A 26,279-nucleotide genomic window follows, 5' to 3' on the forward strand; every position below is an offset into this window, starting at 1 on the left:
GTTGCTGACTGTTTATCTAGGATGACAGAGGACTGAAGCACTTCGTGCTTAAAGACAGGGAGGAGGAAATGTAAGGAAGAGGACTCCCTTACTGCATTTATTTATATTATATTATCTGTATAGCACCTTAGAGCACACCTTTCACTTTATTAAAAGCACTTTATCAAGCACTTTATTTAGCATTGCACTTTAAGCATGGATTTGCACACACAAGAAGTTTAAATATTTATTGACTATTTATTGGGAATTTTAAAATCAGTTGGTAGCCTTATTTCAGATCTGGCACAGCTGCTCCTCATCAAGGAATGTGGTGGTTGTCTGTCAGGAGAGAAGAATGGTGATTGAGATTGTGATTAAGGTTTACCAGTAAGGAAAACTAATGCAAATGTGTGTGTGAAATCTAGGGATAAAAGTGGTGCAAATAAGTGTTTGTAAGATAATGATTACTCACCTTTCTTGCCTGTGTCCTCTTCAAGGTGTTTGGGCAAATGTTTCCCCGGGGGTCCAGACACCATTTAAAGGTTCCGGGAGAGACCATTGGTAAAGAGTGTGGTGAATCTTGTTGTGCTTGGGTTTCTGGGTTTTTATAATATTGGGTTTGGTGTAACAGTAAAGTGTGAAATATTTATTAATATGTAAATGTGAAAATGTATTTATGTATTTATTTATTCTAATTGATATATTGTATACTGTGGTGGAAGGTTGGGATTTAAGAATTTACCTGAGAGTGGAATAATGGTTTAGTCTGTGACAGCTGAACATATTTAAGGCTGCCAGTTGTCATTAGAGGGTGGATTTTTGTGCTGTGAAGAAGCTTGACAAGTTGTTGTAAGGAGAGCTGTATAGCAAATAAATACTTTGTTCCACTACTCTTGCTTTGGTCCATCTCACTGTGTTTCCAGCCGCTAAGGGCCGCCTTGTTACACAGGAGCTTAAAATGAGTTGGTTTGCACTCACTAGTTTATCACTTTTAAACTTTTTTCCACCATGTTTGTTTAACTTTAATTCCTATTCTTCAGTGCAAAGATGTGCATATACTCCCATATCATAAGTTCCACCTACAATGTTGACATGCAGTGTTTGTTATGTCTATGCTGAGCTAGAAGAAATGCAATTTCAGTCTACTTTGCACTCCTTGTTGCACGCCAATTTTGAAGCCATTTTAAAGGTACCAGTTATTAAAATACAACCCTGAAGAAAAGTTTGGTTGTTTGTTTTTTTTTAATGGAAAGGCAAACAACAGACTTATGGTCTCATACTTGTTCTTTCTTGATCAGCACTTTATTGCTTATCCAATAATTGTTACATTTGAACAAAGCTCATATAGGCTTCACACTTTCTCCTCATGCTGGAAGAAAACTTTTTAGGGCAGCAAACAACAGGATATTTGACTTATTTTAATTTAAGACAATGTGTTTTATCTTATTTCAATTTAACACTTTTTAATTTAACGTAAAACTATATATTTTTTTAGTTTAGTTTCAAATTCTTCAGTTCCTGAAGGAGCTGCATAGTTTTTACAAATTGCATGGTTCAGAATAGCTAGAACTGTACTGTTGTCCCCAGATGGTTGCATTCAGTTAAGCTGGACTAGACTGTAATACAAACAGTTCAGTTTGTCAGCAATAAAACTGACTGAAGTGAGAGAAAGACTGAGGACTTTGTTATTAGATAAAATGAATACTGATAAAGTTTACCTTTATGGGCAGAATCTGCAGGCGAAAAAAGGTGATAAATCGCAATAATAGCTTATCGTGAGTTAAGTGTTGTGATAATATCGTATCGTCGTACCTCTAAAAACCACCCAAATGCTAAGTGAATATTTAAATTAGCCTTTTATTACATTGAAACCAAAAATAATGAACAGGATTTTTATATTTTTTTTCCTTCTAAGACGTGGACGCCCAAGCTTGAGATGATCTGTGGGTCGGATCTGGTTTAAGGTCTGCCACACTGATGCTGCAAGAGATGTATGTAGCCACTGTTACGTCACCGACTGGCTTGTGAAGCTTGAGCTGAAGGTTTTCAGTATTTCAATATTTCACCTCATATAAAAAAGCTTCACGCTGCGTAATAAACCCATCACCTGACACCTACACTATCAAAACGGTCACTACTCCATTTGTAGGAAGGTGTGTTTCAACCTCTTTTCTATAGAGGCAGGGGAGAAAAAAAAAGGAGAGGAAGAAACTGAGCAAAATCGTAGGACTTCAGGGTCCGCTCTGAAAATATGTTTCTGAAATTTTTATTCCAGCTTCTGCATGTATTTCCCCTTGCCCTGCAGGCTTTTAGGAGTAAATATCTGTGGGTTTCCAATGCCAGAAGGCCTAATATCCAAAACTAGTGATTGAAAAAAATTAATCACTGGGAAATTCTTTTTAATAAGAACAATGGGAAAAGGAGCCAAGCACGGTTCTCCATAGACTTCTGTAGAACCAGGAGTCTTTGAGTCGCACCCTGCTGGGTACTAATGCACTTCCACACAGGATTCCCTTTTCAGACTCAGACGCTACACCCATCGAGTTGGGTGTTAACATATTCAAATAGCATCAAGCTGAAAGCCAGAACCCAAGACGTCCTGGCAGGTGATTTCGGTTTAACGACATGATGGATGTTATGCACTTTACCCGTCAGGTAAACAAAAGACACAAATGCCACTAACGCTTTCTTTTAAAACCAGAGCTTAAACTGTACAACTTCAGAGGAGGACGTAGAACACACGTAGAACAGAGCTTTCGTGTTTTACCGCAATAAAACAGCATCTAAAAATAGATGCATGTTCATTTGTAAGGCATCCAGTGACTGCATGTAGCACCCATGGTTTTACAGGGTTTAAGGTGTACAGAGTAGTACACTAGAGTGAGCAGGGTGTGTCTTTACAAACATGAGGCAATCGGAGACTTTTAATGGCCACAACGCAACTACACTCTCAGAAAAGCCACTTATAAAAAGTGTTTAGCCCAACCTGAAAGAAGCAGTGAGATCTTTAAGAGTGGTTATTCCTCTTATTCTGAAGAGGAAGTCACTGTAATTGTAAAACAACAAAACAACAACAACAACAACAAAAAACTAGTAATCTACTGGATTATATACTGGTGATGTGAATAGTTGAGAAAATAAGTCAGTCTTGACATAGAAATAGGAGTTTGGAAATAAGTTTCTATGGTTTTGATATTGTGTCATTCCTCATATGGTTTATTTTGATTTTATATGTCTTGTTGACATGTCTGGGACTGTATTTGTGTCCATCTATTTTGGTTTTCTTCTTTGTTTTTTAAATTTTATATGTTCTGATAATCATGTCAAGTGTGTTTTGTTTGTCACACATTTACGACATCGTGAGCTGGAAGAAAGATCATTTCCGTAACTCAAAGTACTATTTATTCCTAAATACTTCCTGGCAACAAAGTCCAGCATTTACACTACTATTGTGTATATGTAAACCATTTTCAGGGGCTCATAGCATAAACCTTGAAAAAGTTCAGCTACACTTTTTAAAAAATTTGAAAAGTACTTTTTCCTCTAATTTCTTAACTTTCTGAAATATTGGATCAGTGATTTCCTTTGAACCTTCCCAAGTATTTAAGTTAAATTACCTGTCAGGTTTAAAGGGCAAAACATTCGTGTTTTCCTAAACATCTACCAAGTAAGCTAGCATACTTCACGTACTCCCTGTAAAATCCAGCTTCAACACCTAAACGCAGCGCTAAATCACTGACACCCCCCACCCTTCCTGTGCCAACAGGTGAGATCTTACCTCAGGTGGAGTTATATTAAACACCTCTGCTATCTTCGCGTACAACTCCTTGACATTGCCAAATCCCTCGATCCTGCCGGTGGGACTTCCGTGCGCCAGCTGCGTGTGGAAGACCAGTTTGGGCCGCAGGTTGGCAGGTGGCGCCGGGAGCCCCGCTCCATTCACCGCGGATTTACTCAAGCTCCCCGCACCTGTGTGCCCGCCGCTGACAACCTCGTTTTCCACCAAATGCTCCTTTGTTGACTTGTTTTTCTTCTTCCATGGTCCCAACGGCATTTTTTTTTTTCTTATTTCGGGTTATCTTTTTCGATGTGGGATGAAAAAATCCGAGCCTCTGCTATAACATTGAAGTAGCTAACCTGTTGAGTTCGTGTTCTCCTTTATTTGCTTCCTCCTTTCTCTAAAAGCCTTTCTTCATTCCTTCCACCACTTTTCCTCTCCTCACCTGGCCACTTCTTTAACTTTGTTCTTCGATAGCGACTCGGCCCTCGCTTGCAAATAAACCGTGTAAATATTCAACAGGTAGGGGGGTGAGTTGGATAAGCCCTGATACAACCTGCCGCCGCTGCCCGGTCCTCGGCTAACAATAGCTGCTCTGTATGCCTATCAGCATGCCCTGGGACGCAGGCGCAGTGGGACGAACCAGGGCTCCAGAGGGAGGGAAGGATCCCTGGTGCACCTGTACGGCAGCACAGGGAGGAGCGTCACTTTTTTCAATTATTCAGCCTTTACCGAGACTTTACTCAAACCAAAACAGTAAGTCTAATGCTAAAACTTTCCAAACGTGCCCAAATATGACTGAAACCCCGCTCTAAATGTGCGTTTTTGTCACATTTTCTCAGAGAAATATGTTTAAAGGTAGCATTACTTTGTCATTGAGGAACTGTAAAAAAGGAGGGAACCATTACTTTAATCATGAGGGCAATCACGTGATTTTTCTTGTTTAGAAAATGCCAATATTTATACACAAAAAAAGCAACGTGCCAAATTTAGCGAGTAATCATGTTATTATTACAGCTCCTACCTGACGGCACAATGAAGCTGACCTCTAGTGGAGGTCCCCTGGAGGTTTATCCAGTGTCTTTATGTTGGATGAATTCGAAATGAAAAATAACTGTATTACTAGTAGTCATAATAGCGTGTTTTAGTATTGTTTTCTGACATTGTCTTCAAATGTTGTATTTTCCTAACTTTTCTACTGACGACAGTACAGGATAGAATAAAAACAGGCTTTATGTCCAGTGTTGTTGATGTCATGATGTTACAGTGCACTCACATAAAGGCTGTTCTGTCAGTAAAAGCCTAACAAGACTTTCGTTGAAGATGCAGAGGTAATTTCATGACACAAATCAGTGATGCAGATTTAAAAGACACTCTAACTGAAATACAGCAAAAGTTCAAACTGTTAACCTGAAGATGCAGGGACACTGTTGTGACTTAACAAGTGTCTGCTTGTTTTTATTTGCTCTCTAAATAGCGTCAAAAACGTTCCTTAGTGCATAAATCATTAAAAATTATTAGCTTAATTTAACCTTCTGATCCATTAGTCTGTCGTTAATTTTAAAATTTTAGAAAAAGGTAATGTTTGCTCATTTTAAGTATTTCTCTGAATGTAATCATCTGCTAAACGACGAGTTGGAGTATTAGCAGCGTTTTCAGTTTTGCTTTGTTTCTTTGGACTTTTTTTAAGCTCCTGACACTGAACATCCACTTCTAGAGTTTCAAAGTGACACGGACTGTACCACACTATTATTTTCTGTGGAAAGCTCACTGCTACCAAGGTCAATGCTCTCCAGATGGTGGTTACACTAAGAGCTGAAGGTTTTACATTCTGCTTTGTGAAGCAAAACAGTGTATTTACATTTGCATGTAATGTGGAGAAAAATGTCCTTCAGTGGTCACACAACACAGGAGAATACACTAAAGAGAACAAACTGAAACTCTACACAACGTTTTACAGAGAAATCCAGGTTTATGTTTCTTGCATATTGTTTCTGTGATAAGTATTTGTTGCTTCTTTATCTTATGTTAGTATTTATTATTAATTATTTGTATTTTTCTGCTCTTTTCTTCTGTCTTAACTTGTCTCTTTTTATCGTGCATTGTTTTTGGCCCAAATGTCCAAATGCTTCCTGTCTGAATCTGAAGTGTCTGGATCATGTTTCTTTTAAAGTGCTATGTATTTAAAGTTAGTATTAATATAAAAACATGTAGATCATCAATGCCATTGTGGAAACAAAACCTTGGTCCGCTATGTGCAACATCTGTTGCACTCTGTTGCAATAAAATGTGAGAAGAACAGCTTTCTAAACTGCATCGTCACTTTTCTTCCTCCTCCATGGACGGGCTGTTACCCATACCATAAAACCAGCATGTATGCTGAAACGATCCCCTTCACATTTCTGCATTTTCTTGTACTGTGCTGTGAAAAACTATTTGTCCCCCTTCCTATTTTATTTAATTTTTGAGCACTTACTTTTATATTACAATAGAATATACAGTTTTAACTGACGGTTTCATTTGTTAAAGGAAAAAAAGATATCCAAATCTACCTGACCCTGTGTGAAAAAGCAATTGTCCCTGAACCTAGAACTGGAAACAAGAGTTTGCAATAACTGATAATGAGTCTTTCACATCTCTGGAGGAATTTTGGCCAACTCTCCTTTGCAGAATTGTTTCAATTCAGCCCCATTATAGCGTTTTCAAGCCTGATCAAGGCCTACATTTTGGCTTCAGGGCACAAACGGATGCTGACATCTATCATTTTGGAAAAGGTCACCAAACCAAGGAGGTCACAAAAGAACCCAGAACAACATCTGAAGACCCGAAGGCCTCACTTGCCTACAGGTCAGAGTTCATGATACAACAATAAGAATGAGACTGGGCAAAAATGGCATCCATGGAAGAGTTTCAAAGCAGAAATCACTGCTGACCAAAGATAACACAAAAGGCTCGTCTCACATTTACCAAAAAAAAAAAAAACAATCTTGATGATCCTTAAGACTTTTGGGAAAACACTCTGTGGACTGACAAGACAAAACCTAAACTTTTTAGAAGCGTTGGGTCTCATTACATCTGGTATAATGCTAATGCAGTGTTTCATACAAAGAACATCGCACCAACAGTCAGACATGGTGGTGGTAGCGTGATGGTCGGGGGCTGCTCTGCTGCCTCAGGACCTGAATGACTTCTTGTAAATGATGGAACCACAAATGCTGCCCTCTACTGGAAAATCCTCAAAGAGAATGTCCAACCATCAGTTTGTGCCCTAAAGCTCAAGCAGACTTGCACTAGGACAATGATCTGAAACACACCAGCAAGTCCACCTCTGAACGGCTCAACAAAGCTTATCAAACTTTGGACTCGAAGGCTGTTCATGCTTGAAAACCCCCCAGCGTGGCTGAATTACAACAAATTCTGCAAAGAAGAAATTTCTCCAGAGTGACGTGAAGGTTTTGCCAGTTACTACAAACACAAGACTGCAGTTCTTGTTGCCAAGGGTGGCACAACCGGTTATCAGGTGTAGGGGGGACTACATCTTCACACAGGGCCACGTGGGTTAGGATAACTTTGTTTAATCTTGAAAAATGGAATCATCAATTTGATATGATTCATTTGGTCTGGTTATCTTTGTATAATATTAACATTTGTAAGTGTGAAAAATATGCAAAAAAAAAAAAGAAAAGAAAAAAGAAATCACTTTTTCACACCACTGTATTGTGTTTTTCTTCCCTTGCTGCAGCACCACATTTCCTTTTCCTCTTCCACTGGCAGCCTGTTGCCCCTATAAATGTTTGTCTAAGCAGCTCCTTCAGGGTGTAACTCTGTTGCACCGAAGCTCTAAAATATGTTTTAGGTGTATAGACCTATACAGTCAATAACTGTTCAAGTTGTAAAAACTGTACCTATGTTTCCTAAAATATGTCCAAGTGATAACAAAGATGGAGACATGCTCTTTCTATTGTCGATAAAAACCCGAAATCTTCAAAGGATTTCATAAACTATTTTGAAAACGTAAACTGAGCAAAAAAAACTGAGAAAATTGTGAATATTTGTGTTACAATACACACATTTATGACTGAACCATGCAGAGGCTTGTCACATTTTAACTATTTGAGGAACAATGCTGCATTCGGTGACTTACACAATTAAATAATCTTCACATGGTTTCGGGATATAAATTATTCATAGCATCTATTTTGACCAGATACACCAAATAGCACTGATAATTGTTCATGTGGACATTTGCACTTAGCCACTTGCCTAAACCTGATACATTTGCAAGTGCAAACAACAAGAAAAGACAAATACTCTTTTTGTTGTGCGCAAATAACAAAACATTTTACGAATTTCACATATTGTTTTGACAATTTCAACTGTCATCCAAGGACTGAGCCAAAGAAGCTGAGAAAAACCGCAGCAAGTGTGACACGGCCATCAGCGCGTTGCTTATAAGTCAGCAGTAACGTGTTACTTGAAGGCTGAGCGTGAAGCACGTATCGCATAAAACTAATCTGTTTAAACTGCTCCTCAGGTGTACAAACGCTGGGGGAACTATTTGATGAATAAATAATTATGAGGATGAAGTTGCTGTTTGAATGCTCCTCTTTAAAACAGGCTTTGAAGAATCAATTTAAATGCTGATAATTAAAAAGTAAAGACCTTTGTAAATCAGTCGTACTTGTTAGTTATCGAATCTGCGCAAGCTTAAAGGGACTAAATATTGATTTATGAATTTTAATGCATAGCTTAAATATTTAATGATGAGTCTTTCACTGCACTTTGGATAAAAATGCAACATTAAACAACATAAAATGGGAAACTGTGGTTGGTAAAAGCTCCAGGAGACATCATTTCAGGTTTACACCGTGACCTTTAACTTAGAGGCCATACTTTTACTCACATAATGCTCACAGATACTAGATTTAAAAATCCAAATGCCAATTCCTAGTCAGAGTTACGGCGATTTTGAACGGAGAGGATCGACAGCTGGTGAGCTCCCACACTACCCAGAGCATGTGTGTTTACTCTCCACTCTCTGTGCATGATAGTGACGCATCATCTGCATGAATCTCTACACACGCTGATGGACAATTTAAGATGGATGGACGGATCAAGTTATGTAAAAAGAAAGTACAACCTTATTCAAAATTCAAGCTTTTATATGTCAGAACGTGACAAAAATCAGTCGTTCCTTAGCAAAGCTTAAAGTTGTCGAAATACAAGCCTGGGTGAACGACATTGACATATTACACCGTGTCATTAATCATTTAATAAAAACTGAGGAAAAATGCAGAAGCAGTGTGTGCAAAACGAACTATCCTCTTACTGCTTCCATAGGAATTAAGAGGGTAAATAGCACTAAATGCATCTGATCAATTCAATCAGTATCCGTGACAAAGCTGAAGTTTTGGCAGTTTTCACGTGTGCATTAACACAATGCCAAGGAGGAAAGATACCTGCAGTAATTTTAGAGAAGCAACTGTTGTTACCTATCACTCTGGGTAAGTCATTCCCCCAAAATCTAAGTTCATCGTAGTCTTCATCATTCACTGCTTCTATGTGTAGATAGATAGATAATTATAGTTTAATAGCAGGATATTATTATCCGCCAACACAGCCAGTTTGAGGTTATGTCTATTTATTGTTATACTCTTCTGAACTCCTGATATTACCCACACCAGTAAAAGTAGCACCGAAACAGACACTAAACTCACTGAGTTAAAATCAATAAAAATCACTGATGTAAAACTAAATAAAAATGGGAAATTTAGTGAAAATGACTAAACAGCAGTAAATCTGGCACTAACACAGACCATCCTGGCTGTGGGCCCCTGAGTCATAAAGATGTGGCGTCCCCTGGTGGGAAAATGTCAGCTCTCCTGCATGCGTCAGCAGCAGGGGAGCTGACAGACAGCTATAATTACACATTCATATTTGTACTGTGAGTAACTTTACACATTAAATTCAGTCAAGGTATTTTTAATTTTAATTTTGCACATCAGAAACATTTTTTACAACAGCAAATTATTTACATTTGACTATCAAAATATAGGTTCATTTCATTCCCCCCTGGGCTGCAAAGAACCCATGTTGTGTAATAATAATGCTACACAGACTATAAATAATCCTAAGCGGTATTAACTTTTTTTTTTTTGTCTTTTTAAAGCGATGACTGTTTATATCCCGGAGGAGGACGCGTCTCTGAGCCTCTCCGTGGCTGAAACAGCTCGAGTCAGTTTGTGTGTAAATATTTATTTTAAAATTCAAGTCAAGGTATTTTCACAGGTAAGTTTCTAAAATGCACACATCGCACCTGCTGAGTTCATTCGACCACCTTCCACCTCAGATTCAAAGAACCTCCAAATCAAAGTTCACTGCTCGCGGCAAAGCAAACGTGAAGCCTGACGAGTCTAAAGTAAGACAACGAGCTGTTTGACACTAAAGTTTGTTTTTTGCTTTTGCAGCTGTAGACTCATTCACACCAAAACATTTCCAACTAACGAAAAAGTGGCAAAGGCCCACAAACATGAAATGTGCACGTTCAGATATCAACAGCCTTTCGCTCGCACTTGTATCAACTTGGCAGCATGCATGGCATTTATAAAAACACCACATAGCTCAAAAATAGAAATTGCACATTCGCCATTTGGGAAGGGGGGGTCCATCTGTGAACTGTCAGAACTGTCCTTGTGCATGTATGTGTGTAAGTGTGTGTGTGTAAGTATGTGTGTGTCATGTGGCTCTGTCTCCCTCGTTTATTTCTTCCTAAGCAGGTAAATGCCGTTTCAGGACATCTCTGGCGTTTGTCGGCAAAGACTCGGGAAAGTTCACATCAAACTCCACCACCAGGTCTCCTCTCTGCTCTGGGTTTTTGGGGAACGGGAGACCCTGTCCGGCTACAGTTTTTCTCATGCCGGGCTTGACGACGTCCGTGATCTTCATGTTGCACGTCTTCCCGTCTATCGTCGACACGGTGACGGAGCATCCGCACAGCGACTGTGAAGACAAGAATATGAGTGTAAGGTGAGGATCGGCGGGAGAACAGCAACCCACACACTGACGACTGCAAAAACGGCAGAAATAACACAGAAATCTGCTCACCGGCTATGTCGGGGCAACATCTATGGTTCCTTTTATCATTATTTTATTATTATTAAAGGTTTTCTCTTCCTTTGTCCCACTTTCAGTTTCCTTCTTACTTTATTCTACAGGTTTGATCCTCGTGTGTTTGTTCTTCTCTGCTCTGTTATTTTCCCACCCTGCTTGTTGTGTGATTGTGTTCACCCGTTTCTTATTACCGTTCCCTGCTTGTGTGTATTTAATCCCTGTGTTTCCTTTGGCTGGATCTCTACAGTTTCAGGATTTATCTTATTTGCCCATCTGATATGTTTTTCCTGCTATCAATGCCAGCAATAATTACAGTTTCCCCTTAATTCCCTGAAAGTCCAAAATGGTTTCCTCTCTGTGTTTGAATCTTTTCTGCAGACTAAACCAGAGGCATGAGATACATGCAAAAATTCACAGTATAGGTCAGTGGAAAAACATAATTACACAACAAATGTCAAAATATGTGTTCATGCCTTTGTTATGCAAGTTAAAAAGTAAAAGAAAAAGCAATTTAATTGCAGCTTTATCTGATCAGATAAAGCCGTGCTTACTTTGCGATACATGCGTAGAATCTGACATTACACTAGAGCTATTAATCAAATACTTTACTGTTCTATCTAATCTAACTCAAAACATGAGCGTAGGTGGATCGAGAGAGAGATTCTGCAACCAAAGCTGCACAAAAGCAGACAAAAAGAGCAAATACACCCAGAGTGAAAAGAGATGAGCTGATAAACAAAAGCTCCTCAACTCTAACATCTGCTACCAGTACAATGTGACCATATTAACTAAACTGTATATTTTTTTAACATGATATCAACTTAATATTTTCGAGTGTTTGTTTTGGAGCCTCAAGCTGATGCCATCTTAGCATTGAAGCTGGGTGTGACCGGCAGCAGCTTTTCAAACCTAAAGTATCCTCAGCTTGGTTTTCCTTCCTGACACTAACGAGGAGCATAACTGACAAAACAAACAACATGTTGCATTCAATGTGAGATGCAACTTGAAACTGAGAACATAAGCTTACCAGGAAACTGTTCGAAGAGATCATGAATCAAGTAAGAGGAAGGATCATTTCCCCACAGATTTTTATACAGCCTGACTTCTTTCATTGCAACTAGAGGAGTCTCCCCCTGCTGGTCACCAGCAAGAATGCAGGTTTAAGGCACTATAGCATATTATCCAAGCTAGAAGCTACATCTGTCTTTTAGATTTCTGATTAATCTTCAACAGACTTTAAATTTAGTTTAATTCTGCTTCCACAAAACAATCTTAAAGGCTATTTTCAGAGCCCTGAACCACTTGAACTCTCCGGATTAGTCTTCATCAAGAGAAGGAAGTTTGATCAGCATCAAGTGATTACAGGTGGTCATAATTTCCATGTTGAAAGACTAAATGGCTTCAGTTATCATTCTGTCTGTGTGCTTTTTTATTTTTAATTGGGTCATAGTTGCCCACATTTTCTTCTTAACAAGAGTCTCATTGTGATTGGAAACTGATTGAAAGGCAGCTTAATTATAGCATGCACAGCTGATCTGCTGGTAGTGGTCATAAATTCAGAGATGTGGAGGTTATATCTCTCACTGTGTGCTGAGGGGGAGGAACCACATAAGTAAGTACATCTTGCACCGTGTGCACGTGGGTGGCCGTCGCCTCTCCGCTCTCCCTGCATACAGCTCCTACTTCTCTGCGCTGATGATCCAGATTACATAAGTGTGTATTCAAGGTGTGTGTGTGTGAGTTTGGTCTGGTACTATACTCATTCATTTAGGCCGTGCTTTCCAGGGAAACAGCTTTTGAAGCAGAGTACCTACAGTTTATTGATTGTGACCAGCGTTTAAGCTGCAGAGCATTAAAAGCTGCACTCACATCTAAATATGAACTTGTTCTGTGTGTGACTTATTCATCTATCAGACTCTATTAATACCTCTACACTCAGACAAAGCAGGTGCCAAAATAGAAAAGGCCTCACCTGTCGTAAGCTCACACGCACTGGATACACAATGTTGGAGCCCTCCCGCCTAAAGTGGGGGTGTGGTTTGTCCTTGATGACGAAAACAATGTCAGCGGGAATAGTATTTGGAGACTCGTCTCCCTCCCGGGGGAACGTGATCTTGGTTCCCTCCTTCCAGCCCCGCTTAATCTCGATAGTGAGAATCTTATCCTCAGTGCGCATGGTCCTGCCATCTGGATTTAGCCTTTTGCGGGAGATTTTCATCCTCTTGGTGCAGCCGTGGAACACCTCCTCCAGGGTGACCCTCAGTTCGTGGATGATGGGCGGGTCCTGCTTCCGCCGCTGCTGCCCCCCGAGGCCCACGTGGCCGTCACGGGGGAAGCCGTTCAGGTTGAAGCTGGTGAAGGAGCCGAAGGGGTCGTTTCCGTCCACCTCCATGTCCTCGTCGTCTCGCCCGTTCGCTTTACGCCCGAAGAACATCTCGAAGGGGTTGGAGCCTCCGAAGAAAGTGGCGAAGGTGGCGTGAGGGTCTCCATGGAAGGTGTAGGTGAAAGTGGTGCCTTGTCCGTCACCAGCGGGCCCACTTCCTCCCTTGAGACCTTTTGGGCAACAGAAATGATTAATGACATGAGCACTCAGCTCAGCGAGAGCACTTACAGCATGACTGATAAACTCTGACTTCAAAGTACAGCCCAGTTTATCAGAGTTCTGCTGAATGATCTTAGAGCTAAAACATCAAACCACGATGGTCCCAGTTTCTTTATTTCACACTTTACATCATTCTTGAGTGAGTACTGTGGTTTTTAAGTGTTAAAATACCACATTACCTCAGAGATTACCTACATCTTATTAATGATGTTCCTCAACCATCATTCCAAAATAAAACAGAAAAATATGGGAGTAAAGAAAGTTTTCCTTAAGGGAAAAACTTTGGGACATCAGATGAGGGAGGGGAAAGTGACAGAGAGACTCCCTGTTCTCAAACACCTCTTCCAGTTCTTCTGGTGAGAAATTCCCAAGCCAGCTGAGAGAGCATTTCCTGGATCTGCCCCTGGGCCTCCTCTCAGCAGGACCTCACCGGGGAGGTGGCCAGGAGGCATCCTAGTCAGATTCCCCAACCAGCTCAGCTGCCTCCTTTTGATGGTGAGGACTAGCAGTGCTACTTACTACCCCAAACCAAAAAGTCAGTGTAAATAGCGTTGTTTTTAGCCTTTTCTTTTTTCTTTATTTTTAAATTTAAATCATTACTATTTTCAGTTTTCAGTCACAGTTTGGTTAAATCTACATTGCCATGTTCAGGCTTAGGTTAACAAACAAAGCCTTTCTGGCAGAAAGTCCTGAAGTACAAATTCTTCCATTATCAAAGTTTTCCAGTCTCCTTCGCCAGTCTCAAAGCTATGACATCACAACAATAATATTGTTGCACTGGAGAAACATGATGTGGGAAAAATGCCAACATGGCAACACCAGACTGTGCCTGTTATTCAACTAGCAGCTGATACTGGTTGGTACTCTGAGTGGAGGGGATAGTACTGGTGTCACGAGAAGGAAAATTGGATTAGTGCAAGAAAATGACATAAAATGCTGAGAAGTCAAGCCACTTCAGACATAGATGGACAAATTCTGAGTCTTACAAAGTATTTTTAATATCAGTATCAGGAAAGATATCTTTGAGATATTAGAGGAGATGACTCGTGTAGAGGGTAATTGTTATGCTGCAGTTAGATTCTCTGATGGAGCCATTGCAGGAGCCATGTTATGCTCATTCTTTCTTTACATCGCTTCCTTCTCAAACTGTTCAGGTAAAAGTTTTAAATGTATCTCCATCACAGGGCCAAACTGAGTACAACTGCTAAAGTTGAACCACGCCACCTTTGTGGACATGATGGGATGATGGGATACGCTTTCTGGTAGAGGTATCACATATAACAGCATGTCCCCTGTTACAAAACTGGAAAATTGTTTGGTTTTCCCTTTTCCTCTTCAAAATGGATCTCACCACTAGTAATCAGCGGATTTTTGATTGAGATCAACTCCCAACTCAGGGAATTGTTTGCATGGTTTGAGGGAGCTCTTACAGAAGCCATATGGTTCAAATTTCCATGCTCATGATGTCATTTTACCTTTTTCCTGCTTGCACTTTCTTGCTTTACACTTTCCGTGCCTTAAACTGTGCGTTTCTGAGAAAGGTTCCTCGTGTATCCAGTTACATTAAGAGGAGAAAAATGTTTTTGTGTGAGTAAAATTGTAAAAATCGTAATATGGCTCCATAAATTTTAAATATGTGGTTGTGGAGATGATGGATGGTCTATTTTTCCTTCCTCACACCAACCAAAGATCCCGAAAATAGCAGTCTGGACTGAAAATCTCCATGTAGCTGCATGTACCTCTGCTACTGTAACATTTTGTACAGAATGACTGTTGGTGTGAATCGATATTACCCCCGGTTTCTCTTAAAATTGGAGCTTATTACTGTAAGTGCCGTGCCACATATGGACTGAGCCTTATGATAAAATGCACAGAAATGTATGCAGATGATCTGCCGAACAGCTGTGCTGTGGGCCTGCTGCTGTGCTGGTTACAGTGTGTGACTTGAATTGAAGCCAGTTGTGTTTTACATGCAGCCATCCAGCTTCACAGCGCGTTCATAACGGTGTTTTAACCCGAAACACACAATAGCGTGTAATTAAAAAATATACGTTACCTTCCTCTCCATACTGATCATAAATTTCCCTTTTCTTCGGATCACTGAGGACTTCATATGCTTCGGCGATTTCCTTAAATTTCTCCTCGGCGGCTGCAGACTTGTTTTTGTCCGGATGCCATTTCAGCGCCTGTTTTCTGTAAGCTTTTTTTATATCCTCATCCGTGGCTCCTTTAGAGATACCAAGCGTTTTATAGTAATCTTTGCCCATTTTAACCCACTTATCCCCCTATAAGAAAAATAATAAATTAACAAATAAAAAGGGGGCTAGAGCTCCTGGAGCAGAGCTGGTAGACTGGCCTGACGCGGGTCGGCGGATGGTTGTCACAGCTGACTAATAAACAATAAGTATCCGCAGACAGACACACAGTGGAGGATGAAGACCATTTAGAGGGGGTTAGTCAACGCCGTGGACCCTCTGTTATTTATCCGTGACTGGATGACCCTCTTTAAATAGACACGGCTCCCTCCCCTGCATCCACAGCGCCAAAGTCAAGTCAGACGCAATAAATAATTCTGGTTCCGGTGCGCTTGAGCTTCCAAAATTATGATGCATTAGAGAATGTCTTGTCTCTTGTATCAAATTTTTTTTCAAGAAAAACAATAAAAACTGCGAAACACGCTTCAAGATGAACAGGTGGGACAATTATTTTTGACTGGAGATAATAATAATAATAATAATAATAATAATTTTAAAAAAAATTAAAATTGTATACCTCCACAATTTACGAAAAATAGGGCATCGAATCACATAAATGTTTGTCCTGATACAAAAACAAGAAGGAGGCAGGAGTCCAAGAGCCGAAAATATCAAACTACAGTCAAACCAATACCCGATACGCTTTGTACGCAAAATCCAATCAGCAGGGTGCCAACACTTTCCTGTAAAATTTACAGTGACCGTATAGTTTTCTTACTGGATGATATTGTATTTTTGAGATGCACTCTGCTTACTGTAAAACCAAGTCATAAATTGTTACAGCTATTCAGTGCGGTACCCATGAAGTGAAAATCAATTATTATATGTTTATTGTCTGTTTGAATTCGATCTCGAAAGTGTTACCAAGCAAACAGTTCTGCTGTTTATCCAGCGCCACTCAAAATTTGAAACACACCTTCTCATTGTAGAGTTTTTCATTACTGTTATTGTTTTTCTACATTTTAAAACATCTATATACACGACTATAATGCTGTATATTCACATTAAACAAGGCCAAAGTTTCAAATAATGAGATTATGTACAGGCAATCATGAGCCAAAAGCTCAGACTTCTGACTCCTCTAAATGCTCTGTTTCATACAGTTTTGTCTACTCTTGGCTCTTTATGACGTCACAGAGAGGGGAAACCCTTAATATGGTCTTCTCAGGCACAAAGATCAACCAGCTTCACCCAAGTTTAGACCCAGATTGTTAAGCTCCGGTTATGTGATGCTGATTCTTTATCCACTGAGCTGAATTGATGCATGTTGATGTGGGTTAAGTGTTAAGTGTTACCTCTAATTCTAAATAAATCCCCAACAGTGCAGCAAAACATTTCCAGGCCACCACAGCTTCCCCCCCCCCCAGGCCTCACAGTGAGAAGAGAAAATGCAGATCTGTTCACCTTTTCATAAAGCAACCTAAATTCATAAAGAAACCTACTGAGATATGTTTAATGTGAGGTGAATTTTATTAAGAAATAGAATAAATATAAGAAACTCCTTGAATGTTGTAGGTGTATATTTTTATTTTAGTTTCTTTTTTTCTTATAGAACATTTTTACTTGCCTTACATGGGAATAGATTGGTTTTATTTTGAAAAGCTGCTTTCCGGTATGAGTGGCAGTAAGTGGACACTGTGGACTGGAATCTGGCGGCTTTTTCTAGAAAGTAAGTGGCGATATTCGTCATTCACCAAACCGGGGTCCTTTGCACATCATCCAGGTGAGAGGCGAAAAAAGACCAGTCACTGTGTTTGATTTCGTTTATAGCCATGACGTCATCGCACAAAACTGACAGCCAATGGGAAGCAATGGAAACTCTGAAACCCCCCATGCTTATCTGGAAGAAAATGTTTTATGTATATCAGATGACAAGGGCCAGGTAATAAATATCTTATATGTCAGTATCTTTACTATCCTATAACATTTGGCGTTTTCTTTAATCTTAACAAATCAGGAATGCGGGTAAAAATGTAAATAAAGACAATAAACACGTGGTACAATAAAATCACAAAACTATATTTAACCAAACTCTGAAATACTCCAATTCCCAAAGTCACAGAAAATCCGTACTCAAGCAATTCATCGTTATGCTCAAGTTGTTTTCCTCCCTTTTACATGTAGCAGTTTAGGCTTTTTTTTTCTTCTTTTTTTTATCTGATGGATTACACCATCAGTCACTGGAGAAGAGCCACTGAAACCAAAGTCTGCCAGACTGCCTCCAACCCCCCGTGGATTGGTATGTGTGTCTTCCTCTAGTACTTAGCTCTTCCTGGACTGCAGACCTCTCAGATATTGTGTCTGGAATCTGCTGGAGCCACTCTCTCAGTTTGGGGGTTACAGGTCCTGTAATACTCCTGTAACCACTGGGACCACCCCGGACTCCTCCTTTCCTATCTGCTCCAGTTATTCAGTGCATTTGGTCTCCTCCTTTTAACTGGCACATCTATCACAACCGTAGTCTTCTGCTCTCTGTCATGACTCTGTAAATGTGTAATTTCTACAATAATTTACTGGCAGCTGGATGACAGAATGTGTTGGATGGATGTGTTGTTGGTTGGACAGCAGTTGCTGACCTGTCTTCCACTGGGACTTGGAGACATTTCTGTGTACTATCCAAACCCAGTGCTTCTCTGTGTGCCAGCATGCATCTTACATGCTGCTACTAAGTGCAGGACTGTCTCAGTGGGACCTTTGCATTGCTTGCATCTTGGGTCCTATCGGGTGTGGCAGACGATTGCTTTTAGGCATCTGGTGCTTTGAGGCTCGCTGTTGTGATCAGAGCCTCTGTGCTGTGCTCGAGGTCAGCTTTTTCTAGCCACTGGTTGGAATTCTTGATGTGAGCAGTTTCCTTTATCTGCAAGATGTGTCTCCTTTTTAAAAAATAAATAATTAATTTTGTATAAATAGCACACATAAATAGCACGCAGAAGATCACAGGTTCGAGGCCACTGTGTCTATTCCAGATGAAGGTGGCCTCTCCTGCAGCCACAGCGCCCCCTGCTGTTCCTTAGAGGAAGTGAGTTTTACAAAAACCGCTGATAGAAGCTCTCTCTCTACCAGTGAGTCAGCGCCTCTGCAGAGCTGCAGGTCAATCATCTCTGGTGATAATGAATGAATGTTCTCCTTTAAAAGGTCCTGCAACGAATGAAAGGTTTTAAAGGTTTTTTCTGTTCGCATCTGGAAAATTTTACTCATTTTCTGCATGAACCATGGATCAGTTTCGTGGATTATTTAGTAAACTGGACCAAAATGAGGATGGATTCGTTTCTGTGGCGGAGCTGCAAGACGAAATGAGGAAGCATGGTATTATTTCAGCGGATGGGAAGGTCCAGGTAACAAATATTCTTAATAGCATCTATATGCATCGGTATTAATTTTTTAAAAATCTGCTATTGAGAGAGCTGTTTTTGTTTCTTGTAGAGTATCATCGAGTCTTATGACAGAGACAAAGATGGCCTGCTGGATTATCAAGAGTTCCTCAGCTACATGATGGACAGAGAGAGGAAGTGGAAAATTCACTTTCATGACCTTGATAAGAATAATTGTGGTGAGTTGAAAGTCTTACCGCCTTATAAGTGGTACATTTCTGAAGGAAACATAAGAAAAATGAATGATACAAAATGAAGTATGTGAGGACTTCAATCAGTTTTTAAGATCTGCGCCTCCTGCGTTATTGTCCTTTAAAGAACATAATGAACATAAGTCTGCAGAAAGTGTGTTCTAACATGACTTTTTCTTGATAAACTGAATACATTTTTTATTTTGTTGACGGTGAAATGTGTTTTCAAGGTCAGACACGAGTGGCTGGCAGGCAAACAAAAGATCTGCTTATGGTACACAGACCTGCAGCATTTCAGGGACCATAGCACATCATATAGAAACTTCACTTATGAGGAAGAGCAGTATCTGTTTGTAATTTTGTGCATTTCTTCTTTGATCAGGATTCATTGACCAGGAGGACATCATATGTTTGTTTAAGGAGTTAGGAGTGGTCATTTCAAAGCCGAATGCAAAAAAAATTATACAAATGTAAGATTTTTTTGCCCACTACCTCATAGAGTCATTGTTGTTTTTGAGTATATATGCATTTATACTTGGCATATGGGGTTTAAAATAATTAGCATAATTAGCATTAAATAAAATATATTTAAGGCATAATCGTGATTATTTTGGGTTGCCAGATTAAACGAATGGTTAAAAGGATCTCTCAGTATGGACTCACTACCTGGCTAACCTGAACTTGTTGTATCTCTGAATTATAAATGATTATTACTCAGCTTGCTGTTTTGAAAATGGACAAATGATGTGATGTTAATACGGGATGTGAAAGCTTTATTTTCTGAAACTTGACAAGTGTCGTTGTCTTTGGCAACATCAGGATGGATAAGGACAACTCGATGACGGTGGATTGGGATGAATTCTTGCACCACATCATCCTCAACCCTGTGGATAACATCGGGGAGCTAGTGTCCTCATGGAAACACAGTTTGGTATGATCATTCCCATTATGCTTTACATTTACACAGCGATTAAAATGTCTCCTCAAAAGGTGATCAGTTAAGTCCTCCTGTTTGCACTCCTGCAGGTGTTTGATGTCGGGGAGAGCCGCGGGATTCCCATTGAGTTCCCTGAAGAAGCGTCAGGCTTCAGTGCTTGGAGGACATTTGCTATGTCAGCAGGACTGGCGGATGCTGTGTCCCGGACCATGACGGCACCCATAGACCGCCTTAAAACACAACTTCAGGTCAGCTCCACTATCACAAGGCACTGCAGACAAAAGAAAAGGAAAATATTTCAGAAACATCACACAAATTATGTAATAATTATTCAAGCTCAGAGGTTTTACAGAGTTTCTGACTACATCACTCAGCGTAACTATTATGTGGCCCTGGAAGACACGCAAATTCTGTCAGGAAGAATTAGATAAACTACCCAAGCCCAGGTGCACAAAGCCTGTAGAGTCAAAGCTGTTCCTGCTGCAAAGAAATGGCTCTAAGAAATACTTAAATAAAGGTTTGAATCATTTTGTAAAAGAGCCACTCACGTTTTAACATTGTGTCACAGTATAGATTAATAAGCAAATATGCTTCTTTTGTCCATCCATCCATTTTCTTAACTGCTTATCAAGGTTGCAGGAGAGCTGGAGCTTATCCTAGATGTACACCATAGACAGGTTACCAGTCTGTCACAGGGCTAACAAAGAGGGACAGAAAAAAACATTAAAGCTATTTAGCATTTTAAGATAATGTAAATTTTTGGGTTCCAGCTCCCCCGTGGTGCTGATATGGGAAAGCATAAGAAGATGGATGGATGTTTCGTTTCGGCTGTGAGCCTGGCCTAGTTTTACATTAGTATCTCTGGCTCTAAAGACAGTCTGTTATCAGCTTGCCTGCCTTATTTTTTATGACCTGCATTCAAACTGTTGCTTTTATCTTGCTTTTAACTTTGTGTACCTATATTTATCCTAAAAGTGTTGCTGTTGTGACTGTTCCACATCACTGCACACCTGCACCTCACTGAAAATGACATCCTGTCTCCACAATAGGTGTATGGATCCAAGGCCTTCTCCCAAGGTTTTCAGGAGATGAGAGGAGGTGGTTTGCGGTCAATGTGGCAAGGTAACGCTGTCAACGTGCTGAAAGGAACACCACAGTCGACACTTCAGTGTCTTATCTACGCCCAGGTGAGGCTGAGCATTGAGCTATTCATGTACAGTTTATTTTTTCCGATTGACTAGCACACTCAGATGTCCTCTGCTCCATTTAGATGAAGGTCTACACCCAAAACAGGACCCAGCAGACTCTGACGGTGCAGCAGCGTTTCGGGTTGGGCTGCATCTCTGGAGCTGTGGCTCACGCTGTCTTCTACCCCTTAGAGGTCAGATCTGAGATCAGCGGCAGATCTGAGTACTTTAACATTTCTGTCCTGAAGTGCAGATCACTGACTGTTTTAATTGTTACTATGTCATTGTTAGACTCATTATAAAGCCTTTTTATTATCATAAACAAATGAGTCAGTCTCTACAGTATCTCCAAAAAGAACAACACATGTTCCAATATTAATATTAAACAATCACCACGAGGAAGTGCGTGAACAACCACACAAATACTTTAGATGCTGGGAAACAGTGATCTTCATCTGTAATCTCATGGCCGTGAATAACTGTATTCTGTATTACTTTGAGGCTGATAAATCACCACGGCAACGTGGAGTAAACAGGTGAGGAAAATACTAAAATTGAGCTTTTCCTTCTTACATTATGAGAAACTGGAGGATATTGTGTTATTCAACTCAGTTTCTCCTCTTTGTGCTATAACAACATTAAACTAACATTCTGTACTGAGGCCAGCGTGCTCTGATATTTTTAGAGGCTCTCCTTTGTTTGCGTTCATCACACTAAAGTCTCAAATAACCCCTCCACAGTCAGCAGCCCAAATACAAGCAAAAATGTTACCACTGATGATATCAACATCCTATCAACACCATCTTATCAACAATAAATGTATTTTTTTTTATTAAAAACAAAAACAAATGAGCAAAATGCACAAACTCTTCCTCCCATCCCACACAGAGCACGTGAATAAATACAAAAAAGATGCATGGTCGACAGCAAACCCCTGTTCCTCTAACTACTAACCTTTCTCTTTGTATTTCACTACATATTTGAATCTTTCTGGTTGGTGTTTTGAGCATGAGGTCATTTTGAGTTTGATAAATTATACAGCAGGTATTCTGAATCATAAACAGTTGATAGCACAGCAAATGGGTAAAATGGTCTATATTCATATCCCCTCTTATTTCAGGACATGTATCTTTTCTGAATTACTATGTGCTACATAAACGTTTTTTTCCCTGTAGAAGTCTAGTTAACAGAAATGTAAAAGTCCAAAATCCCCAAATTATTACCAACATGGCAGGTTAGGGCTCCAGTCATGCCTAGAGACCAGTCAGCAACCAGTTGCTAGGAAAAAGTGTTTCTTCTGCAGCTGTTGGTGAGTGGTTAGTGGAGGCTGCTAGCCATCCATGGTGAGTAAATGTTTGCAAACAGTTACACGATGCTGCACTGAAAAACTCCTTGCAATTGTTTGTATCACAAGAAGATCCTGAATTGTCTCCAAACAGTTGCAAACTACTCTCTAAGTGGTGAAGTTTTTTAAGAAGGGAAACTGTTCCCTTTTAATGTAAAAGTTGTGCTTTTTGAGATATGTTTGTTGCAGCAATAAGGCACAGCTTTCCTTTTAATGGTGAATATTCTCTGTTTCTGGTTTGAGCTGCACTTTTTAAAGTGCCACTTAAACTCACAGAGTAAGTGGCCAGTGTCTGCAAACAAGTTGGCATGTTCGATTTGAACCTGTTAATGACCAAAGCAATCACAACGAGGGTTTTGAGCCAGTAGCCACTTGCCAGTTGGGGAATATGCATTTTACGTAGCAGCCATAAGGAACCAAAAGAAAAAAACATGAGGTAGGAAACAAGCAAAAGCAAAAATTTACTGCCAGACAAGTGTTTGGAGAATAGTTATACACTGGAAACATGTGACTGGAGAATTAGGTGAGGAAAAAAGGTTGTGATCTCTGTGGCTGTGAAGCCCCACTGCTACTCAAAGCAAACCTGAAGAAAGCTGGTTTAGAGGCTGAGGAATTAAGGAGTCTTGTTTCAGACAATAGATGAACTGACAGGCTTCACCAAAGTTCAGCATAAGCTAAACTGTATGATAATGTAAAATTTGTTGAATCACTCAAAGCTGCTCTAGTAGAGTCCAAGAATTGAGACTAATAGACCCACTTTAATTTATTAGTGGGGATCTCTTTTAGCAGTCTCACTCTCCTCTTGTTTGCTCTACAGGTGCTGAAGGTGAGGCTGAACCTGCAGCAGGCTGGCACTTACCATGGCGTTGCAGTGTGTGCCCGATCCATTTATAGAAGCGAGTCTTTGTCTTCCTTTTACAGAGGATTCAAGCCCAGCATCCTCTGTATGATCCCCTATGCAGGTGTGGAGTGTGCTGTTCATCAGGTGGGCCAGAAGACAACAGAGATCAAGTGAACTTTTATTTTGAAAAGATGCTAATTGCTTATTTTGTAATTGCAGTCAATCATGAGCTGGGCAAAAAGCGATCCCGCCTACAACAGTGACTCCAAACTGTTTTTCTTCAGCTTTGTGGCGTTTGCTTCTGGACAAATCACCAGTTACCCGCTGGCGGTGATCCGAACTCAGCAGCAAGCGCAGGGTATCGGCTCTCATTCATTCGGCACAGTTTACAGTTTCATATGAAGCTTTTATGTGGGAATGTTTTACTCATGTTTGTTTGTCTTGTTCTTCAGCTTTCAGATCAGATTCACGGCCAGCCTCGGGTGTATTACCGGGACTGATTGGGATATATGAAAGATATGGAATTAAAGGATATTATAATGGCATGGGAGCCAGCTTCGTCAGGGCGATACCGTGTGCCTTAATGAACTACACTCTGACTAGAAAATTTGAAAATGTTTTTTCCTCCTTGGAGTCTTGAGGAAATTAGAAAAAAAGCAAAAGCTGTGAGTTTTATTCTTGTTAATTATGCAAACACATGTCTGAAAAAAATGCCTGAGATGTGAAATGAGGTCAATCACGAAGTTATGGTTAACTCTGCAGGATTTGCTTTGTTATATTTTCTGTTGACCACGAGCATGGAACCATAATCTGACTGACTTTAAATATGTAATGACCAAGAGTAACAGCTGGCTACTCGACATGCTCTTTGAAAATAAGAAAATATGTTGTTGTGTTGACTGTATAATAAAATGACACAAATCCTAGTGTCAGTGCTAAGCCTGAATGAATGGGGGAGGTTGCACTGGGGCCGGGGTTAACAACGATCGCCTCTGGTCCTGCTGGCCAAAAGCATGCTGATAGAAACTGTGCTACTGTTGGGAAAAGACAAAGGAAGAGGCGACGGGGAAGGCATGTTAGGAAGCAGCGAGAGAGGAGGATGGAGGAAAAGAGAAAGACTAGAGAGAAGATTCAGTGATGTAGTGAAGGACCTGCTTAGGGTTGGTGTGACAGAGGAGGATGGTAGAGATGGGGATAATGAGATATCTAAATTTCTATACATTTACAAAAGTGATCATTTTCAATTTAAGTGTGTGAATCTCAGGAGTAACAGATTTAATGTCGTGTTTTAAATAAAGATTTAGGAGTTAAAGTCTTCTGGAATAAATCTTTTTCAGGTTCTTGAAGACATTTACCTGAAAGGACTCTTCAGCTCTAAAAGTCAGTCTCAGATATTTAACCCGTAGTGCCGTTGTCACCTTGAAGTGGTCGTTGAGAGTCGCTGATCCATGCCTTGATCGTGTGAGTCGTTAAGGGTCACATAGGCCAAGTGAATTCTTTGTGAGATCATCCTTATTGAGGGAAATACTAAAGCCACACAGAGCAAACAATATACTCACCAACAACAATGCTAATATATAAAATAAAATTTCATATGTCACAAAAAAAAAGATGAGCACAGTGAAGTTTTGATCCATCGCACTCAGGTTAAAAGATTTCCACGTGACCAACAAACTCCATGGGACATTTTGTCCATGTTTATAGTGCAAAGAGCTTCTCCTCTGAGATTTCGTTGGGATTCATTGGGATTTCGTTATAGCTGGCACAGAACCTCAACCTTACTGAATATTAAATAATAGTATTTTATGCCATGAAGATTCAAGCAACTTGTCTTCATAAACAAAAGACAACACTGCATGTTACTAAAGAAATATTATTATAAAGTTATTACTGATTTAAGTGCAATTGTTGGACTCTGACAAAGTTAGGGAGGCAAAACTGAGATGGTTTGGACATGTGCAGAGGAGAGATAGGGAATATACTGGACAAAGGACTTTGAATGTGGAGCTGCCAGACAAGAGAAAAAGAGGAAGACCACACAGAAGATTTGTGAATGCGGAGAAGGAGGACATAGAGAGGGTTGGTGTAACAGAGGAGGATACTGGGGGTGGATAGGAAAGCAACCCCTAAAGGGAGTAGTCGAAAGAAGAAGAAGACTATAATTGTTACACAAAATGGGCCGTCTGGTGGGCTGATTCTCCTGCAAAGCTTAATTTGACATCCCCTTGCTGCAACCTTTGCACACAGTCAAACACAAATGATGAGCTGCAGCAGGTCTATTCCACCTGTAAAATTTGATTTGTATCCCTGTAAAATGTGGAAACTCTTTATAAAATAGCATATTTTAATTTTTTTCTTCACTACAATGAATTTAGTAACTAATTACAAAGTGAAATTAATGAAAATAAATATAATCAGTTTGCTTTTTTTTTTTTTAAACTGAAGCTTAAAATCAGCCCCAATTATCTATCAGTTATTACAAACCAGTGTTAAAAGTGATATTCTGAAACATGCTGTTGAACACGATAAGAATGTTTACTTTTTTCGCTTTTATGTTCATATTTTTTGCACTTTTACTCAAGTAAAAATTTAAAAGAAGTATTTCTACAGCAGTACATTTCAAAGGTCGTATGATACTGATTCCTGCTCCAAATCTGCTCTGGTGACACACGTGAGGCCGTTA

At 39.9% G+C, this 26,279-nt stretch overlaps 3 protein-coding genes across 3 annotated transcripts in view; 1 reads left to right on the forward strand and 2 right to left on the reverse strand.

The window, feature by feature from the left end:
- Nucleotides 1-4,408, reverse strand: part of gipc2 (GIPC PDZ domain containing family, member 2) — a 30,916-nt gene extending 26,508 nt beyond the window's left edge. Inside the window, exon 1 of the mRNA XM_084911904.1 lies at nt 3,758-4,408. Within this exon, the coding sequence (XP_084768030.1) occupies nt 3,758-4,033 (276 nt within the window). The 5' untranslated portion in view covers nt 4,034-4,408. The remainder of the gene's footprint in view (nt 1-3,757) is intronic.
- Nucleotides 4,409-9,723: 5,315 nt separating this feature from the next.
- Nucleotides 9,724-16,041, reverse strand: dnajb4 (DnaJ heat shock protein family (Hsp40) member B4). Its single transcript, XM_084912984.1, has 3 exons — nt 15,526-16,041; nt 12,840-13,420; nt 9,724-10,756 (listed from the first exon to the last, which is right to left on the reverse strand). The coding sequence occupies exons 1-3, from the start codon at nt 15,734-15,736 to the stop codon at nt 10,526-10,528; spliced, it is 1,023 nt and encodes a 340-aa protein (XP_084769110.1). The 5' UTR covers nt 15,737-16,041; the 3' UTR covers nt 9,724-10,525.
- Nucleotides 16,042-17,294: 1,253 nt separating this feature from the next.
- Nucleotides 17,295-24,522, forward strand: slc25a24l (solute carrier family 25 member 24, like). The gene is made up of 10 exons (XM_084913327.1): nt 17,295-19,059; nt 19,148-19,274; nt 19,669-19,756; nt 20,106-20,217; nt 20,313-20,471; nt 21,273-21,410; nt 21,494-21,604; nt 23,573-23,740; nt 23,816-23,954; nt 24,049-24,522. The coding sequence occupies exons 1-10, from the start codon at nt 18,937-18,939 to the stop codon at nt 24,234-24,236; spliced, it is 1,353 nt and encodes a 450-aa protein (XP_084769453.1). The 5' UTR covers nt 17,295-18,936; the 3' UTR covers nt 24,237-24,522.
- The last annotated feature ends 1,757 nt before the right edge of the window (nt 24,523-26,279 follow it).

This window comes from Perissodus microlepis, chromosome 18, assembly GCF_051167445.1.
Source record: "Perissodus microlepis isolate ML-2025 ecotype Zambia chromosome 18, ASM5116744v1, whole genome shotgun sequence".
Classification (NCBI taxonomy): domain Eukaryota; kingdom Metazoa; phylum Chordata; class Actinopteri; order Cichliformes; family Cichlidae; genus Perissodus; species Perissodus microlepis.